Source organism: Manis pentadactyla, chromosome 1 (assembly GCF_030020395.1).
Source record: "Manis pentadactyla isolate mManPen7 chromosome 1, mManPen7.hap1, whole genome shotgun sequence".
Lineage (NCBI taxonomy): Eukaryota > Metazoa > Chordata > Mammalia > Pholidota > Manidae > Manis > Manis pentadactyla.
The window spans coordinates 223,139,163-223,158,813 of record NC_080019.1 but is presented as its reverse complement, the minus strand read 5'-3'; the positions used below and the strand labels follow the sequence as shown (position 1 = coordinate 223,158,813).

General features: G+C 44.1%; 1 protein-coding gene across 29 annotated transcripts in view; it reads right to left on the bottom strand.

Annotated features, from left to right (window-relative positions):
• The window catches only part of MAGI1 (membrane associated guanylate kinase, WW and PDZ domain containing 1), a 569,375-nt gene extending 549,933 nt beyond the window's left edge, over window positions 1–19,442 (bottom strand). For 12 of the 29 annotated variants that reach the window (XM_057507697.1, XM_057507757.1, XM_057507751.1 and 9 more), the window contains exon 1: window positions 18,468–19,429. In XM_057507697.1, the coding sequence (XP_057363680.1) occupies window positions 18,468–18,774 (307 nt within the window). In that variant the 5' untranslated portion in view covers window positions 18,775–19,429. Of the gene's footprint in view, window positions 1–18,467 lie in introns of all 29 variants that reach the window. The other 17 variants (XM_057507789.1, XM_036878365.2, XM_036878364.2 and 14 more) reach the window with 8 other exon arrangements.
• Between the last annotated feature and the right edge of the window lie 209 nt (window positions 19,443–19,651).

Genomic DNA, 19,651 nt, shown 5'->3' with positions numbered 1-19,651 from the left:
TACCCTGGCATAAAGTTTATCGTGAAATGCCTGTGTGCACTTACTACCCATCCATCTTTACACCAATCATTCCAGAGTTCTAAAGACTCAGAATTATTTAACTGCCCTATAATCATTTGTAGCTTCTTACAGAGTGGTGACTAAATTCAGACTCTAAGCAAGAGAGGCAAGAAAAATAACATGAAGACATAAAGATAGTATACTTCGAATGTGTTTCTATCAAATCTGCTCCATAGAATTTGGTCCAACAAATTCAGCTCCATAAAATCTAAGAGGAGGTGGCAGCGCCAGGAGAGAAAATGAAAACCCAGAGTGTTAAACAGAAGTGTTTTGAGTCAATTACACAGTCAATTCAGCGCCTCTACAAACCCCAAATCAAGAGTTATCAGATTCAAAAGAGGAAAACTGACAAACAATATAATAATAACCACCGTTTATTCAATGGTGCCTTTGCTCTATTTTCCATGCCAACAGCTTCGCTGCAACATTTCATACAATCCTTGTAGCAACTAGCCAATGGTATGTGTGTTCTAATTATCACTGCTTCCCAGAAATAAAATCATGCAGCCAAGGTCACACAGCAAGTAAGTAGTGGGACTGGATTTGAACCTGGACCATTTGAAATGAAAACTGTGTTGAGTCTGAAGCATAGGGCCTCCAGCCCAGAAAGGTAGAATATTGGCTAAGTCAGGGCTGATGGGGGAAGCCCCTAGGACCAGATAACCAACATGCAAGCTGAACTCAGTGCCAAAGAGAGGACGAGGAAACATTCTGGCGAGGCTTTACCAGAACAACATAATCCCCACCTTCAGAGCTGGAGACATTATGCAAACAGGTCTCCTGACAGACCTGGAAAAGCCAGGCTATGCTATGACAAAGGAAGAAAGCAGGAGATGGGGCCAGGACATCAAGAAAATATAAATGCACCTGCTTCTGAAGGGAGAAGAAAGACAAAAGCCAAAGATAAAAAGGTGGAAACCACCTGAATGTCCATCGATGGATGAAAGGATAAACAAATGTTTTCTATCCATGCCATGGAATATGATTATTCAGCCTTTAAGAGGAAGGAAATTCTGACACCTGCTGCAACATGGATGAACCCTGAGGATTATGCTAAGTGAAATAAGCCAGACACAGAAGGACACACACTGTATGATTCCACTTAAATGAGGAACCCAGAATAGTCAGAGTTATTGAGACAAAAGAGTAGAAGGATGGTTGCCAGGGGCAGGGGGAGGAAGGAATGAGGGGTTAGTGTTTAATGGGGACAGTGTTTCAGCTTGGGAAGCCGACACAGTTCGGGGATGGATGATGGTGATGGTTGCACAACAATGTGAATGTACTTAATGCCACTGAACTGCACGTTTAAAAAATCATTAACATGGTAAATTTTATGTTATACACATTTTACCACAATTTTTTTTTAAGTTGAATGGCACCTTTCTAGGTCCCTAAGGACATGCTGCTTCACCTGGAACCGTGTCTGAGGGGAAGGTTGTGTTCGTCAGTGCTGGACGGTGCAGCCGCAGACAGACAAACAGCAGCTCTGAGCCCCGTCCCACCAGGTTCGCGGCAAACGCACCCCGCAAGCCACAGATGCCTCCTTCCCCTCAGAGGACACAGCTGTAGCCTGCCCGAGTGCCAGGAAGGGCACCCAGTTTCCAGCCTTCCTCAGACCACACTCCAGAAGGCTCTGTACCCTGAATTCACACAATGGCATGGGGCAGTCTGGAGGGGATCCCACCGCCTGCCACAAGGCAGTAATGCAACACCCCAGTTTGCAAGCTGGAGGAAACCCACTGCTGTCATCACTTCATCAGCTGGGAACCTGCGGCAAGGAACAACTTCTCAGGCCTCAGTGACCTAACCTGTAAAATGGGAGGATGGTACATAGCTCCACGGCCCGAACTCAGGATGGAAGACGGCCACGTATATGGTCCTCAGGGTAAAGCGTGACCCGGCAAGCACGAGCTCTGCTACTGTCGGTGTCACTGGTGTCAGTCAGTCTTCTCCCTTGGGTTTTCACTCCCCTACTGGAAGCCCAACAGGCAGACGTGTCTGGGGAGATGGGAGGCAAGGGACTGTTAGGCACACGTGATAGAGCAGAGCAAGCCATTAGAGTAGTCAAACAGTGAGAATGCTGGGAACCACCTGGATAAAGGAAAAACAAAGATAAAGAAATTCACTCTTCTTCAGGAATTGATACCTGTCAAGTGCTTTATTATCTTGGATTTTTTTCTCTTTTTATCTTGGTCAGAGAGCGGGGAATCACTAATTATTGCTGGGATACTATGCACATATACACAAACACACACAACCACAAGACAAAGCTAAGGTGAGGACATCTTGGGGCGTATATGTGTACACACACAGCTGATACTGATTTATTTTACAAGCCTAGACCAAAATACCTTAAACTACCACAACCACCACTACCCATGCCCCCTACACACACAAGCAACCCCTACATATTTTCACACTTGTCACTCTCTGCTACCACCACTCAGGGGGTGTAAAAGCAAACTATAGCTGACCCCAGCACAACACAAGTTTGATCTGTGCAGGTCCACATATAGGTAGATTTTATTTAATAAATATATTGGGAATTTTTTTGCAGATTTGCAACAATGAAAAAAGCCATTTTCTTTTCTCTAGCTTACTTTATGTTAGGACTCCAGCATAGAGTGCCTATAACATGTAAAGTATGTGTTAATTGGCTGTTTATGTTAGCATGAAGGTTCCCAGTCAACAATAGGCTATGAGTAAGTTAAGTTTTTGGCGAGCCAAAAGTTATACACAGATTTTCTACTTCATGGGGAGGTCGGTGTCCTTAACCCCCACGTTGTTCAAGGGTCAACTGCACATTCCTCCAAAGATGGTATGTCTGGTTGATATCATTTGGCCACACTCTCTCTCTTTCCCTGAAGATGACAGCCCCTTCTCTACCCATCAATCAGGGTACTCAGAGCCAGGATGTAAACCCACTCTCCAATTATGAAACTCTTAGACACAGAGCTGTGTGGCCTCTAGCCAGGCGCTATTATTACCACTACTTTCTACAGATAAGGAAACTAAGGTACAAAGAGCCTAAGTAAGGCGCCCATGGTCACACAGCTGGTAAGGGGTACGGCTGGAACTGACACCAAGGTAGCCAAATATAACCACTGAGCTTAATTTACATGGATCATGGTCCCATGTGGCTTGGCTTCTGGGGGTCCCTGCTACAGTCTTTTGTAGCACTGATGGGGCTGGTAGCTGGTAACCTTCTTTGCGTGCCCCTGAGTCCTGAGTGCTCAGGGTCTTCATCAGCCACCCAAGTGCAGTCTCTCACCTTACTCAGCAAAGGCTTGGTCTTGGTTACCTGTCTCCCACTCTCCTCTTCAAAGCACTGCTTGCCAGCTTTGCCAGTGGACCATAAACCTGTCTCCTCATCTCCCTCTGCTTTGGACACCTACAGAATGTCTCCTCAGCTCCCCGGCTCCCCAGTACTGCTCCAACCTCTGGTTAATTCTCCCAACTGCCCTGTATCACTTCTGTATATGAAAGCACCTACCCACCATAAGAAGGCAGACATTTGGGTTGGTTGGTTCATTCATCCATTCATTCATTCATTCATTCAACACGTGTTTATACTGCTCACCTGCCAGGTGCCAGGTACTATAAAACCATCCCCAGTTGAAAACCACTGATCTCGAATAATATTTAACAGCACAGGCTCGGGAGTTAGAACCAGAGCAGAATTACTGCTTATGATCTATTGAGTGGTGGCAAATTACTTAACTAAGCTTCAGTTTCTTCATCAGCAAAATGGGTAAAATAACATCTACCTCAAATTTACTGTGAAAAAAAAACTAAGACATCTGTTATTATGGATGCAATCCCTGTGTATCCCCAAATTTCTATCTTGAGGACCTAAGCCCCAGGATGGCGATAGTTAATTGAGGTCACAAGGGTGCTTAAGCCTCGGTGACTGGGTCAGGGATTGCAGACATAAACCATTCAGCACATAGCATGTGGCATTCCTCTGGGCCTCTTTCTCACTAGCTGTAAATAAGCAGGCACATCAGGGCCTTTTGCCGTCGTCATCCAGCTGAAAACAAGAGAAGCCATCCTGAGGCCAAAGCCAGTACAGTGAAGGGAGCATCACTGAGAGAGCATGGCTGCCCCGTACAGTATCTAGGTTGTGTCCTCACAGGCAGTGAGTATGGGCTGAAATCCAGCTCATACTTTCCTCTCCAGGCCATACTGGGATGTGTTCATCCAGAAGAGATATATTTCCTAATTTAAATAAAGGAATCCTATGGGCCAGGGACAACAACTCAGAGAAACATGATCTGCGCCCTGATCACACTCTACCTGAAGCTTCCCCTTGTTCTGAAATTCTTCATTACATGCCTCAGCTAATCCTTTTGTTGTTTAAGCCATTTGAGTTGTTTTTATTACTTGTAGCCAAAAGCATCAAGGTGATAAAATGGCTTATGCAACCCCAAAGTAACTCAGAGTCTCCCTCTCTGTATAAAATACTTAAATTGAAACTATTTATTCAACGATCCATTTATTAGGTGCTGGGGACAGAGCATTCCACAGGAAAAACACCATCCCTAGCTTCATGGAACACCTCTGTTCCATATAAAATACTTCATTTGAGAGAAGCATCACATTGCCATACTTCTTGAAGAAACTTCTTTCTTAACTTCTTTGTAAGAAAACTGTCGTACATACACTCACTGATTTTTTTTTAAAAAGGCAAAAGGACATTTAAAAACTACCTCTTCCCAGATGTCACATTTCGCAAGCATCAACCCAGAGAATCTCTCCAGCTGCTTCTTCTTGGTTGGGACACCAAAGAACTGCTCAGTACAGTAGACACTAGCCACAGGTGGTTAAGTTTAAATTAATTATAGGTAAACACCATGAAAAATTTTATTTTCATAATACAGCAAGTGAAATGTAACCACACAGCCACATCACAAATGCAACCTCCATATGTGGCTAGTGGATAAAATATTAGAGAGTGTAAACAAAGGACATTTTCATCACTGCTGAAATTTCTATTAGAGAGTGCTGTCTTTCCTCCACAGTTCCTTTTCTCCTTTAAAAATGCCAGGATAGTGCTAAGAGGTTCTCTAAATTACTAGACTAATGAGAGCATCCTGAAGCAAGAAAGCGGCCTTCCACAAACACATATGCACATAAGTATTTGCCACCCTAGAAAAACTAGTGGCTCAAATAATTCAGTTAGTCTTTCTATGCTTGACTCCTACCCCCAGTCCATGCTCACCAGGGTATAGAGTGGGATCTGTAACTTGTTTATTAAGTAACTGGAATTGGAAAGGCCAGTAGTTTAGAGCTGGGTGTCTCAAGCATTTGTCTTCCCACAATCAGCCACAACTTTTTTAAACATTGTGGATTCCTGTTGTTCTGATGCCATAGCTCTGGGCTGGGGTCTAGTAATCCTGATGTTTAATAAACACCCTGGATGACTCTGAATCGGTGGCCATTCTGTGGACCATTCTTTGAAGCTGGGGCATCAGGACTGTCCCAGGCAGGGAGACATGAGTCAGAATCACTAATGAAGTCACCCCTAGGTACCTAAAGCTTGAAAACTCTCCAGGTAATTATGATGTATTTTGCATTCACTCAAACTCCATTTGCGGGCCATTGTTTCCGAAGCTGATCATTTCTCCAAGCAGCTCTGTCTGCAACCTGTTGCAGCCTTCAGGTGAATGTAAGTGCCTAGTAACAGGTGCACAGGGACACCAACACCCCCATCTCCCTGCCAGCCTTTTCAGAATGTATTTTTCCCTCTAGAATTCAGGGAACAGGGTGACTCACCATGTTTTATTAAACCTCCTGGAGAAGCCCCTTCCACCAAAAAAAAAAAAAAAAGGGCTCCAAAGTAACAACCAGCTATCACATTCCCATTAATGTCTTCTCATAATCCTTTGAGATAACTATTTCACATAGAATAGCTCGAGCATACATTTTTAGGTAGAAAGTCTCAGAAACAGATTTACATAGTTTAAGAAAGCCAGGTCCTTTCTTCCTTATGGCAGTATTTTCCCACAGACATAGAGGGACAGAAATAGGCATAGCTACATGAATTTTCCTTTGTTGAGCATTGTATCGCTCTGATTTTTCTCTTGTAAATAATGATATATGCATCACATGTCAATACTGAGATAACACTCCGTACATTCTAAAGAGTTTTCATGTCCACTACTGGGGAGCTTAATTGTGACTTTCCACTATGGCGTCCTTCCATACGACTAGACTCTTCTCTTTACCAAAGACCAAAACTCAGGAATTTTATCAAGAACTGCCCATCCTAAAACACCGTGGAATATCAGCTCTCCCTGCTACATCTCATCCTAGAAGAGGCAAATTTCACACCAACCTGACGGAATTCTGTATGCCCCAGAAGTGGTTATTATAATGAAGGCGGCAGATGAGACCACACCATAGTCTCAGCTTGAAACTCTCCTTAGTTTTGTCTCACATCTCAAGTGCTAGATTACATACAGAATATCCAATCTACAATTTGAATTCCTAGACAGACTATTCGCATGTTCTTACTCTGATGTGGGTACACAGAGAGGGAAGGGGATGAGAAAAGGAGAGAAAGAAACACAGTCCAGATCCAAACATAGCAAAATCTGAACTCCATGTTGGGCTTTTGCTGCCAACATTATAGTTTTTTTACTTTATAGAGAGATCCTTCCTTGCTTGGCTCCGTAATAGAAAAAATTGCATTGACTAACTTTATAATCTGAATTACCCTAGTCCCTTTCTCTATTCTAGAGAAGCGAACCAGGTTCCTGCCATGAATTACGTAATACAGAACAATCCACTGCACGGGCAGAGAAGCAGAAGGGTTGCACACTGGTTTCAAAAACAATTCTACCATATGATGCTGGCCCTGAAGAACAGAAGCCCACCAGTCTTAGAGGTCAATCGTATTCTGAAAGCATCCACTCTTGGAGTAAAGGTTAGGCTCCTGATTGATCTGTAGAATGTTCAAACAAGTCGTGTTATTAGGAACTGAGATACTTAAAATCTCTTTTAGAGGAATACACAAACTTCATTCATTCTTTTATTCATAAAGCCATACATTTTTCAGTAAAACCACCTGAGAGCAGAGAATATATACCAGTATATATTCATATAAATGTCATCCTCAAGATGCCATTGTGTGCCCTTTCCTAAGACTCAGCATACCAGGACCCTGAGACAAAATATTCCAGGAAATATAATCAGCTGTCAAAATAGACCCTCTCCCCAGCTCTGCACAACTAGAACAAGGGAGCTGTCACCAGCTAGGCCTCCAATAAACTTATGTGGACTACAGTGACAACCTGAACTGCTTCTGGAACATATTATTCACTTCAACACACATTTAGTGACCCTCACTGGGAGTTGGTCACTATCCCAGGCCCTAAAAAATACAGACAAGAGAAAGGATTGTGATTACTCCTCTTTAAGATAGGAGGTGTGAGAGACGTTGAGTGAGAGAGACAAATACATAAACAAGAGGCTGCAGGCGCATTGCCCGAGGACCAAATATGGCTCCCAGATGTGTTCTGTTTGGTTTATTCATATTTTTGAAAGAACTTTGAACTAACATTTTTAAATCAGCAAAGTTCATTTTTTAACAATTCAGGCTTCTGGATTCTCTTGAAAACTTGAAAAATCTGGCAACAGTGGGCCAACATTCCCAACTATCAGCAACAGGATAAAGTTGAATAGCAACTGCTCCCTTTGAACCAGACAGGTCCTTTCAGTTTACCTCAGTCCTCACCACTCCCTACTGTTCTTTAAAATACCTACTCATTCTTTGCATTTGTGATGACCATTAAAAATAAATAATTCCAGTGTTAGGTAGTGTCTGTTATAACTGAGGTAAGTGGAGAAATACAGGATTCTCACATACAAGCAGCAGCGATATAGGTTGATATACCATCTGAAAAACAACATGAGGGCAGGTATTAAGTCTTAAAAAGATAGGATTCATGTGAGCCAAGAGTTCTAGACATCTAACCAAAAAAAAAAATCTTAAGAAGTTCACTAAAATGTATATAAAGGACATTCATCAATGTGTTGTGTAAAACAGGAATAGAAACGACCTAAATATTCATCCTTACAGCACATGGCTTAATATATTATCACACAAATAACCAATTCTACTGCTTGTGAAATGATAAAGCAGATTTATCATGTAGTGCAGAAAAAAGTACAAGATACATTGTTAGACACAAAGAAAAATCCCTCTCAAACAGCATGTGTTGTATTATCCAGTTTTCAAAAGAAAAAGACCCTCCCAAGAAAATCTGTCAAAAAAAAAAAAATGGTGTGGGTGTATTTACATAAATTAAATATATATATATATATATAATCCATTTTACATATTAAATATAAATATGTATTAAATGTATTTTATATATTTATATTTATAAATATGTCTACAAAAATAGAGTGTTAACACATGCATTTCCTTGAGGTGGGATGAGAGGCAAGGTGGATACACTTTCTTTTCATATTCACATCTTTCTATATTGTATGTATTATTTAACTAAGGGGAAAAGTTAAATTTCACCAGGAGAAAAGCATACACTGTGGAAATACAGGCCACCTCTAGATAGTGACTGACAGTCAGACAAGGTCCCAATAATTTGAGTTTTTAAAAGATTAGATACCAAAATCTAGATGCCTATGCTTTAAAACAAAAAACAAGAAAAACATGCTCCAGAAAGTTCTTTTTTAACAACTTGATCTTGAGTTTTGAATTCTTAACCAAGTCACACAGACTTAAACAGGTTGATAGTTGGAGGAGGAAATGAACATGCTCTCCCCATCAGATGTAAATTCTAACACTGGGCCAAGAATCCAGGTGGTAAAATACTGCCTCTATTTAAAACAAGCCGAAGTGATGCCTTCCACAGCCGCATCACATAAGCAACAGGTTCAATCGCTGCACACATGTGGTCAGAATAAAGGCCCTCAAAAGCCTTCAGCACAATTAATTCAATATTTTCTCTACAGTTCAAAATGCTACAACTGGCAGACAACCATCTTAAATCATCACAGAAAAGTCAGACATATGGCTAAGTATATTTAATATGCCTTAAAAATAAGCTGTGGATTTTCCAGCCAGCAAGCTCTTAGGAAAGATTTTCTTTTATTTTTATTTTTTCAAAGTTATGCCTATTCAAAAGAATTCAATTCAACAGATTTCTCTTGAGCACCTACAGAGGGCAGAGAGATTATAACGAGACACAAAACAGGGACGCTGCTTTCAAAAATTCAAGAAACACAAGGTCCGGATGGGAGACGGAGACACAAACCTACCATTAGGTAGGTGACTCTGCAAATCACTGTGGTGACTCTGCAAATCATGATGTGCATGAGGAAGGAATCCACAGTGCTGGTGAGGGAGGTCAGGGGAAACAAAAAAAGATGGCAAAGAAGGAGAATTGCTTGAATACGTGAAGCAATACCTGTGTTCTGGCCGGTAAACACTTGGGGAATCCATTGTTTATTTCGAAGACTACTTTCAGCGGGGTCACCAGGCATGTTGCACTGTCTCAGGCGGCAATGGCCCAGCCTAAAAGATGCACATCCACACTGATCCCCCAGTAAAAGGGCATCACGGGGGGCTCCCGGCTATGGAGTCAACACACTTCTAGTGTGGAAACCTAGGATAAGAATTTGGGGAACCAAGCAGACCTGAACTTGAACCTCACCCATGCTGGCTGCCTGGGGGCCAGGATACATGACTTGACTTTTCCAAATAATTTTTCTCAGGGCTAAGATGAGAAGAAGACTTCATCTACAGAGGCAAAACTTGGGTCGCAGTGACACATCAGAAGAATAATAAATAATCGTTTTGCTGATTAATATAATGGCCTAACTCAAATGCCTGTCTCGACCATAAAGTTACACCTTAACGCAGAGTTTCTTAACTTCAGCCTTTATTGCCACGTGGGGCTGGATAATTCTCTGTTGTTGGGGCTGTATTGTGCACTGTAGGTGTTTAGCACCACCCCTAAATGCCAGCAGCATTCCCCAAATCGAGTTGTAACAACCAAAAATGTTTCCAGACACTGCCAATGTCCCTGGGGGGCAAAATCACCCCTAGTTGAAAAACCACTGTTTCGAGGAACTCACTGACGAATCTCTACTTCTCAACTGGAAATCATTATGGCTGCTGTTGTGTAAGTATTTTGGTAAGCAGTACTTACGGGCCAAGTGGAGCATTACGTGTTCTGCCTACGTTTTCTCACAAACACCCTCTGAGGTAGCTATTATTCTCATTTTCAATGGGGAAGCTGAAGTTTGGGGCGGTTAACATGCCCATGGTTACTCGGTGGGCAAGTGGCAGCCCCTGGGTTTGAACCCAACCACTGTGACTACAAACCCTTTTAACACCAAGCCCCGCTGCCTCCCTGGCCATTCATGGTTTGGGGGCCCAGGTATGATGCCAAGAAGATCAGAAGACCTCAGAGCCAAGGATCCTTCTTGCCTGCCTGGGACTCCCAGGAAACAGGGAGAGGACTTGTTCTCCCTCTACCCTTTCCTACAACCGGGGCCTAATGACGATCATTAGCATCAATTGGTCAATGGTGACAATGAGGGCATTCAGGCAGCTCCGACCTCCACCGACACATGGTGAGGTCTCGAGGTTTCCTTCTTACTTGTCTGAACTAATCCAGGCCTCAGCCTTTTTAAAAAGTGGCATCTGAATCATGAAGAAAAACTAGGGCTTTTTCTAGACTTGAAAGCTCTCCAGGAAACTGTGTGCCACAGTCTCTATCTCTCAAGAGATTTTCTTCTCTCCCAAGTGCTTTCAAACAGGGAACATTCAAACAAGAACAGAAACAAACGTTTACTGAGCACTCAATAAGTGCCAGGCTCTGGACCACCTGGCATATTTAACTCTCCCCATCTTATTCCATTAGCCCTAGGAAGAAGGTATCATTTCCCCCATTTTCAGAGGGGGGAAATCCTGCCATAAAGAGGTGAAATATCTCAACCTGAGTCACCGGAAAGTCTGGCTTCTAATCCAGGTCAGCCTGAGTCCAAAACCTATAAATCTCAACGCATCAGTAAATTGGTATTTGTGGATTATTTTATAAGCAGCACTACATACAGTCCTGTTAATACTTTATACAGCAATAATTTTGAAACATGGCTTATAATCAGAGCATAATCACCTTTTAATTGCACCATCAAGCCACTGTCCATAAAGAGAGCTTTCGATCTTGTCTTCCAAAGAGGTAAAAGATTAGCCTTATTGTCGGAAACATAACTGCATCCCATTAAAGGTGCACCCAAATGCCTCACAGGCAATAATGGAGGGGTTGACACCTCAGCCGGGAAAATGTCATTCTCTTATGTGACTCATTCTCACAAAGCTGGAGATGGTAACAGAAGAAGTCTATAGACACAGAGCTGACAGCGGCCAGGAGAACCTCTCACAATGCATTCGGCAGTGAAAGGTTACAAAGTTCCCTGGCACACTGTGTGGTGCTGCCCTAACCCCTTAACACGAAGACCAACTGGGAAAGGCCAGCAATACTTACTGTCTTCAAGAATATTCCTACATCATTCAGCTAAGCTCTACTTATCCCTAGTCATAGACTGCAAATGATAAACCCTTATCAAGTTGAATGTGATCCATCACAAGTGTCCTAGGTTTTCAGAGACTTTCAAACTTCAGAATTTCCGGAGGCAACTGAGCTTAGGAGAGACTTCTAGTTCTAAATTGACAAGGGGCCTTCAACAAATACTTGAGCAACTACTATACACCAGGCACTGTCCTCAGTACAGGGGATACAGTGGCAAGTAGATCAACAATATCACTGCCCCTGAGCTTATGTTCTAGAAGAAGAGACAAAATAAGGAACTTGCTTATTTTTTAAACGCTCTCCCTACTATGGAGTAAAATAAAGCAAAGAAGGGAAATAGGGGACAAGTGGCAGTGGAGTTATGGTTGTAAATAATGTGGTCAGGGGCGATGTCACTGAGAATGTGCCATCTGGGAAAGACCTGAAAATCATGAGGGAGCAAGACTTCTGGATGTCTAAGTGGGGACCGGCAGGCCATGGATGGGGAGAGAGAAGAAATGGCATGGGCCAGACCATGGAGGGCTTGTGAGTCATGCAAGGGCTATGGATTTTACTCTGAGATAGAGACTATATAAATGACTATAAGTAATAGATTATACCATTCTTCAATTTGTTGGCTATAAGAAGAGATTATTATTTACTTATAAAAGACACTGTTCAAATTACATGTTTTAATATTGCTACATCCCTTTAGAAAGGTTGACATCCAGAATACAGTGACCACTCCACAAGGCATTTTACTATTCAGAGGAAAAGTTGATGTGATAGGTATGTCTTTGAGGTCCAGGAGGGGTTCAGCTGTGGAAAAACCAAAACAAACTCACAAGAAATGCTATATCGATGCAGACATCCATAGACGTGCAGTATAGCAAAGCTCCTGGATTTACTAGGGATTTTTCAAGGTTATAGATCTCGCATATGAGCTGCAAAAAACACAGGCAGGAACGCAGTAACCTACTAATTTAGGATGTGAATGTCAACCCTTAACGAATTTGACAGCCTTTATTCTCAGTGTATACAAAATCAGTATATCCTGTTACACATATATACAAACTCAAGGAAGGGACCACTGACATCAGAGACTGGTGTTTTGCATTAAATAACCATCATTTATAAAGTAACATTCTTCATGTAAACCCTTGTGGTAAGGAGATGTCAGAATGTTTTCTCTTATAAACCACTTAATTCCCCTTGGTGGATATCATCAATTCTGCCATCCAAAACTAGCTGGGGAATGAATGCCAATAAATGCAGTGAGCCAATTGTATGCCACTGCATCATAAGGTCGATTTAATCTATTTTTAAATAACACAGCCATTGGCAAAGGGTGGCCCCTGGAAAACAATGAACAAGTTGGTTGCCTGTCCTTGCATTATTTTTTGTAAAAGCTGTGGAATGTTCCAGAGTGTAACCTAAAAATATCATTTGGAGAGTGGTCTTTTGGCACCAAGAAAAAAAACAGATTGATTTTTGAAAGTTTAAATTAAAAAAAAAAAAGACATATAAACACAGAGCACAGTTTAAGAGCAAAGAGAAGACAAAAATCAGAACTGTTTTCTCTAGCAAAGACCTGATTCGCTGTTGGCTGGAAAAACTGTACACAGGGACAATGCTACGTGAAAACGGAGGTGAAGTGTCACTCTTAGGGATATTGACAAAAAGCAGGTCCTACATCAACAGAAAACAGAAAAATCCCTCATCATCCTGCCTGCCGAACATCTGAAATTTCAATTCTTAAACTCCAGTAAAAATCAACAAGCAGAAATACTGAAATGTAATTCATTAAGCTTTGTCGGTCATTTATTTATTTATAGCTCAGTATAAATTATTTGACACAGGGAATCAGCTGATTGAAAGATCTGGTGATGAGAAAATGAACATACTAGAATCCTAAATGAGAAGAAATAACAGATGAATAGGGAGAAAAGGGGGAAAGAAGTAAATGGCCTAGTCTGCATTTAATCTGAATAAAAAGCAAAATGGAAAATTCATTCATACACCTAATAAATTTTATTGAACACCTATGATTTGCCAGATACTGTTTGGGTGCTGGGAAAGAGTAGGGTGAACACATAAGGGGTGAATAAGCTTCTTGTTTCCATGGGCCTTACATTCTAGTGGGAGAAGAGGTAGAAATTGACAAGGCTATGAAGACACAGATTGGGATGAGGGATGACACATGACTCTAGAACTATTTTATACGGAGTCAGTGGGGTGCTGGGGCCAGCTCATATGCCTCTGGAGAACCGACTATATGCATCTCTTGTAACTCCATTATGCTATAAGCCTTCTATCAGAGCCTGTTGTTAAAGTTTAGCAGCATTCCACTGGATGAGGAGCTCCATGAAGAGACACTAGGAGAGAAGTCAATCTTGTTGACCATCTTGGCGGACAAAAACAGCAAGCCCAGAGACCCTGAAGAAGAATTCGCCAGAAAACCAAAAAAGACGAGGCACTGTGCTTTAAAATGAGAGCAGAATTAGTTTGTTACAGAGCTGTTATAATACAGTCCCATTGGTCAAAATAAACACACAGCATCAAAACAAAACCCAAAAAGGCAGAAAGAACTATATCCAGTTGTATGTGGTTGTAATTCCCCCATTATGGTGAGGTGAAGGGTCTGGTGGTGGTGGTGTGGTGTTTCAACTGTGTCCTATTTATGTCTCCATTCTGTCTAAAGAAACATGTGGAGGGACAGTGTCAGTTCCTGGGTAATTTTCAAAACCACAAAACTCACCTACAAAAACGTGAAAGCATGACCTATGATATTACCTGTTTGGGAAACCACAGTCACACCATCCATTTCAAACTTCTGGAGTCTGGGTTATTCATGGAATCCAGCATTTTACAAATGCAAAGACCTGGAGAGGTGCACCCACTTATTTCTGACATGAAGAAACTTAGGCCCAAAGAGGGTGACTTGGTGGAGATGACAGTTGGCAGCCTTGTTCTGGAACCCAGGTCACCTGCGTCACTTGATGCCATATCCTCAAAATCAAACAATAACCTAGGGCAGTGGTTCTTGGAATTGTGCCTATACCAGAGTTGCTTGTTAAAAACACCCCACAGGCCTCACTCTCCTGAGCAAACTCCCAAAGGAATCAGTAGGAATGGAGTAAGGCCCAGGAATTTGTATGTCTAACCAGTTCCCAGGTGACACTAACACCTACTTTGAAACTCACTGGCCCAGGATTTAGGAAGCATGGGTTTGGGAATCCAACGCGGCTCAGTTCCAGCTCCACTTCTGCCACTTGTATGACTCTTGGAAAAGCCACCCAAGCTCTCTGGACCTCAGTTTCTGATATCTGAGTCCAGTTGTGAGGAATAAAGGACAAAATGCCCATAAAGCACTGGCTTAGCCAAGTGTCTGGCACCTTCTAAAGTGCTTACTAAATACTAGCTACATCCTATAGCATAATTTCCTTAATGACTTTTTTGTTTTTCCACATATACTAAAAAAGTTAAAATCCAAAAAACAGTGAAGATTAAAGATTGGCAAAAATGTGGAGCCCCTGGAACATGGATAGCAGCTTTATTCATAATAGCTGAAAGTGACAAATAGTCTAAATGTCCATCGAGGAGCAATTATAAAAACAAACTGGTATGTGTACACAATGGAATACCACTCAGTGATAAAAAACAATGATCCAGCAATATGAAAGCCCCAAAATATTTTGTTGAGTGAAAAAAGCCAGACACTGCATTATTTCATTTGCATGAATTTCGATAACACAGAACTCATCTACGGTGAAAGAAATGAGACAGTCTTTGCCTGTGGAGGAGGTGGGGGAAGTGTGGGGGATTGAATGGAAAAGGAAATGAGGGAAATTTCTGGGGAGATGGAAATAGTCTTTATCTTGATTTGGGTGAAGATATCATAAGAACGTATATTTGTCAAAACTCATCAAACTATATACTCAAGATCTGTGCACTCTATTATTGGTAAATAAACACTTAAAAAGTATGTGTGTGTATATCTGCTTTATTATATGTTCAAAATAACATTTTATATAACATATGCACATATATAGCATGTGTGCATGTATATATATAACACATATATGCATATGTGCATATATACACACATACACATATATGCCCAGGCTTTGTGACAAAAGACTTTCTTCTCCATTTAAAATGAACCAACTCCAACCTGGTAGACCCACTGAGCTTGATTATTTCACAATCCAGTCCTACTTCATAGAATACCATTTGCTATGTACTATTTTGGTCTGTTCATCTTTCCAGAGCTGCTATGAAATAGAAACAGCAAAATTTTCTCCCACAAAAAGACCATGACATTTCCATACAGACGGCACCCAGAGTGACTGTCTCCCTGGGAGTGGCTAGGCTCAGGGTAGCGACAACACAGAAGTACCATTTACCTTTACTATGTACCAAGTATGAGCCTAATATGATTAAGACACAGTAATGAAGACACAGTAAGAGAAATCCTGGCATATAATTTAAATCATATTCTCTATACGAAAGTGTGAGCAGAAGACTAGTGAAATGCTCTAATGACATCTTTGTGTAATGAAGACACTGGAAGAACGAAGTGTGCCTGTGTAATTATTACATGAAATAGGAGCTTTCACACTGTAGTGGGTTCCACACCATTCGAGTATCTTTATTGTATCCCATTACAAGTATACTTACCCACACACACATGCTATGAACATTCCTGTGCAGTATACAAAATGGTTCTGGATGAAAGGAAACAACCTGGAGACACTATAGTTTCAACCCAGACATGTCTGATTCCAAACATACTTGATTATCTGACCAACACTTCCTAAGTTCCGTGATGAGGCAGCCCTGGCTCCAGGTTTCCCAGATCTTTGATAACCTTGAATGGAGGAGGTTCAGCCACACACACTCACTACCTTGCACACTGAAAACAAGCCCCCATACAGGATGCATTAGCACCAGTAGGACCCCCACACTAGATGGGTAGGAACCCCTGCCTGGCCTTCCTCCAGCCCTTTCTCCAAAATCCCCTTAACTGAGAGACTCGGTGCTGCTCCCATCAAATGCTTTGACACAGTATTTTCTCTACAGTTCTATCAAGTCCTAATAATCCAGATACTGGCATTAAATTCAGAATCGAGGTTCTTGATACTAAAAGCTACTCTTAGAAATAAAGAACTACTCAATTTCAATTACATATCAAAAATAGTTCACTGTTACTGAGCACTTATTAGTCGTAATGGTAATAATCTCCCTTCGGTGAGAAGGAAGAGGGACCTAACTCTTGTTCATAGTAGTGAGAAACTACAAGGGACACGTTTAGGGGGGCCCAGAGGAGGAGGGATTTGTTCATACTGGCAGAACACTGGGGACTTCTTGGAAGACGCACCCAAGTGGAAGATGAGGACATAAATGGAAGGAGCTTTCCAAAACTGTGTTATCCCCCCAGTTCCCAAAGCTAGCAGAATGCCCCATTGCACCCTTTGCCCAGCTCCTCTGTCTCATCAGGAATAGGCCTGTTTGCCAGAAGGGACCAGCTCAGCCCAGCTCAGCCCAGCCGGGCCCAGCCCAGCCCTCCTTTCCTTTAACACATTCCTCCAGCTGCTGCCTGCCCTTCCAGCCAGCAGGCACATATGGGAACTTTTCACCACGCTCAACTTTGCTAGCTCCTCTGGTGCTTTCGTAGGGGAGAACCTGCATTCTGGGGCTCGTTCCGTAGGGGATTTGAGGGGAAGAAGCCCTTCTCTGACGGACTGACACAGGGACACCCCTTGCCTGCGACAGACAGATGTACGGCCCTCCGCACTACCAGCAGCCATCAAACAGGTCATCACTTCTCTGCCCAGTACCCAGAGAGGAACCTGCTCCCAGTCCCTCCTCCCAAGTCAGCCCCTCCAGTCCCGGAGGGTCATTCCCCTGCCTCTTCCTCCTCAATGCTTAAAACTCTGCAGCAAGAGAGCGAACACTCACTTTTGGTACGTGTGACCTTGGGCAGGTAACTCAATCAATGTCAGTGCCAGGCTCCTTATCTGTAATATGGGGTTTATAACAACAACTCATTCTCAGAATTCTTGTGAATCAGAATAAGATAGGGCAAGGGACGCATTTTACATAGAGCCTGGCACAAAGCACGCTCACAGTGAATAGTAGTATCGTTATCATCATCAACAATGAGGATGGTGGTGGCGGCCTCATAAACTTGGGCTTGATTCCAGCAGAGAGAAATGTCCCTCCTCACCCACCTCCCCCTGCCCCTACCTCCACCCACCACGCCTGGGGCCGGGCCACACGGGGGAGACACAGGCGTCACCCTGCTGTGAGGTGAACGTAGGATGTTAGGGTGGTTTAGGAGCCACAGGGCGGTCATACGCTCACCAACCTGGAGGAGGGTTGCATGTGAAGCTGATTTTCTGAGAGAGGAGGTTCACCCTCTCCTCTTTCATACCCTTTCTCCAAGTCTGGAACCACACAAGTGGCAAAGGAATGCAGCAGCGGCGCCCGCCGCGTCGCGCCCCCAGGGAGCCGGGAAGGCGTCCGCTTTGCCCCGGCCTCAGTTCCCCAGCGCTCCTCCCGGCGCGGGAGAAGCCGCGGGGCGCCTGGTGGCTGGGATAACAGGTTGGCAAACCAGGCCGGGGATAAGTCCGCCTGCTGCTCGGCGCAAACCCAACCCGGTCTTCCAACGCAGGTGGGCCGACCATGCACTCACAGCCTCTGTTAAACTTTGTGGTGTCACCACGACAGGGCACACGGCCTCAACGTCGCCCCTACGCTGCGCTCGGAGGAGGAAGGCGAGAACTCGAGACGGGGTGGGGGGCACTCTGCAGGCCGCTCCCCTCTTCTGAGGGCGCCTCCCAGAGGCGCGCCTGCTCTTACCTTGTCTGACGGCTTTGAAGGTGACGGCCTCCTTGCAGCTGTCGATGACTCCCAGCACGTCGTAGCGGGGCAAGCCGGATACCCGGATGCCCTGCACCTCCAGCAGCAGCTCCCCTTCGCCCAGCCGGGGGCCCTCGCCGCCGCCGGGGAGCCCCGCCGCCTCGGCCGCCGCCCCGACATACGGAAACTCGCCGTTCTCCGCTCCCCCCAGCACTGTCACCCCCAGCTCGCCCTGGGGTCCCCTCTTCACCGTGCATTCGTGAACCTTGCTAGTCCAGTGGTTCTTCTTCTGAATCACTTTCGACATGGTGGGTTACGCTTCTCCCCCCCACCACAGAAAAAGGATAATAAAGTGAGAGACAGGTGCCCCCACAGCACAAGCCCCCAGGCCTCCTCTGGTTCATGGGGGGCACATCGCCCCCCCAGATGACGCAAAGGGAGAGAGAAACTTGGCAGCCTCGATCCTCTGCACACTCGCGCACTCAAGTCATCATAACACAAACTTTCTGGGCTTCCCCGCGAGCCGTGCACAGGCGCCCGCGAGCTTTGTTTGCATTCCGGTGCTCTTTAGCCCACGTTCCAGCGCTCCACCGTGCTCTCCGGGCCAGAGTCCACTGTGCGCCGTTTGGGCTATTTTCTTTTTTTTTTTCCTCCCTTCCTTCCTTTCTTGCCTCAGAAATGCGGTGTCTCCTCTTTGCCTCCCGCCTGGCTCGCCTCTCCTCGCTGGCGGGTTGTTCCTGAGGGCGAGGGAAGCCCTCGCAGCCAGTTGCTGGGAGCCCTGGAGACGCGGTTGCGGAGCGGGGGCTGGGGGGACAGGAGGGAAGTGCCTGCGGCCCCTTTAAGCAGATACAAAGGCTCGGCTTGTTTTGTTAGAGTTCATTCTATTCCGCGCCGCGGAGCTCAGCGGCCGGCGAAAGGAGACGCGCGCGCATGCGCCCAGCGCCCTCCAGCCGGCCGGCCCGCCCCACCTCGCCTTCCCGAAGGGAGAGATTCCAAAGTGCTTCCCGTTGGGTCCTAAAACCGATTCGCTACAATAAGGCAACCTACCGGTCTTCAACTGCCTCTTATTCTTTCTTTTCTTTAAGTGCCCTCGGCTCAGCACTTCCCTTTGAGGGTAGAGGGAGGGATGCCCACGTGTTTTACTCCACTGTGTGCAACTTTTGAAACAGGGGCAGTCTGGCTTT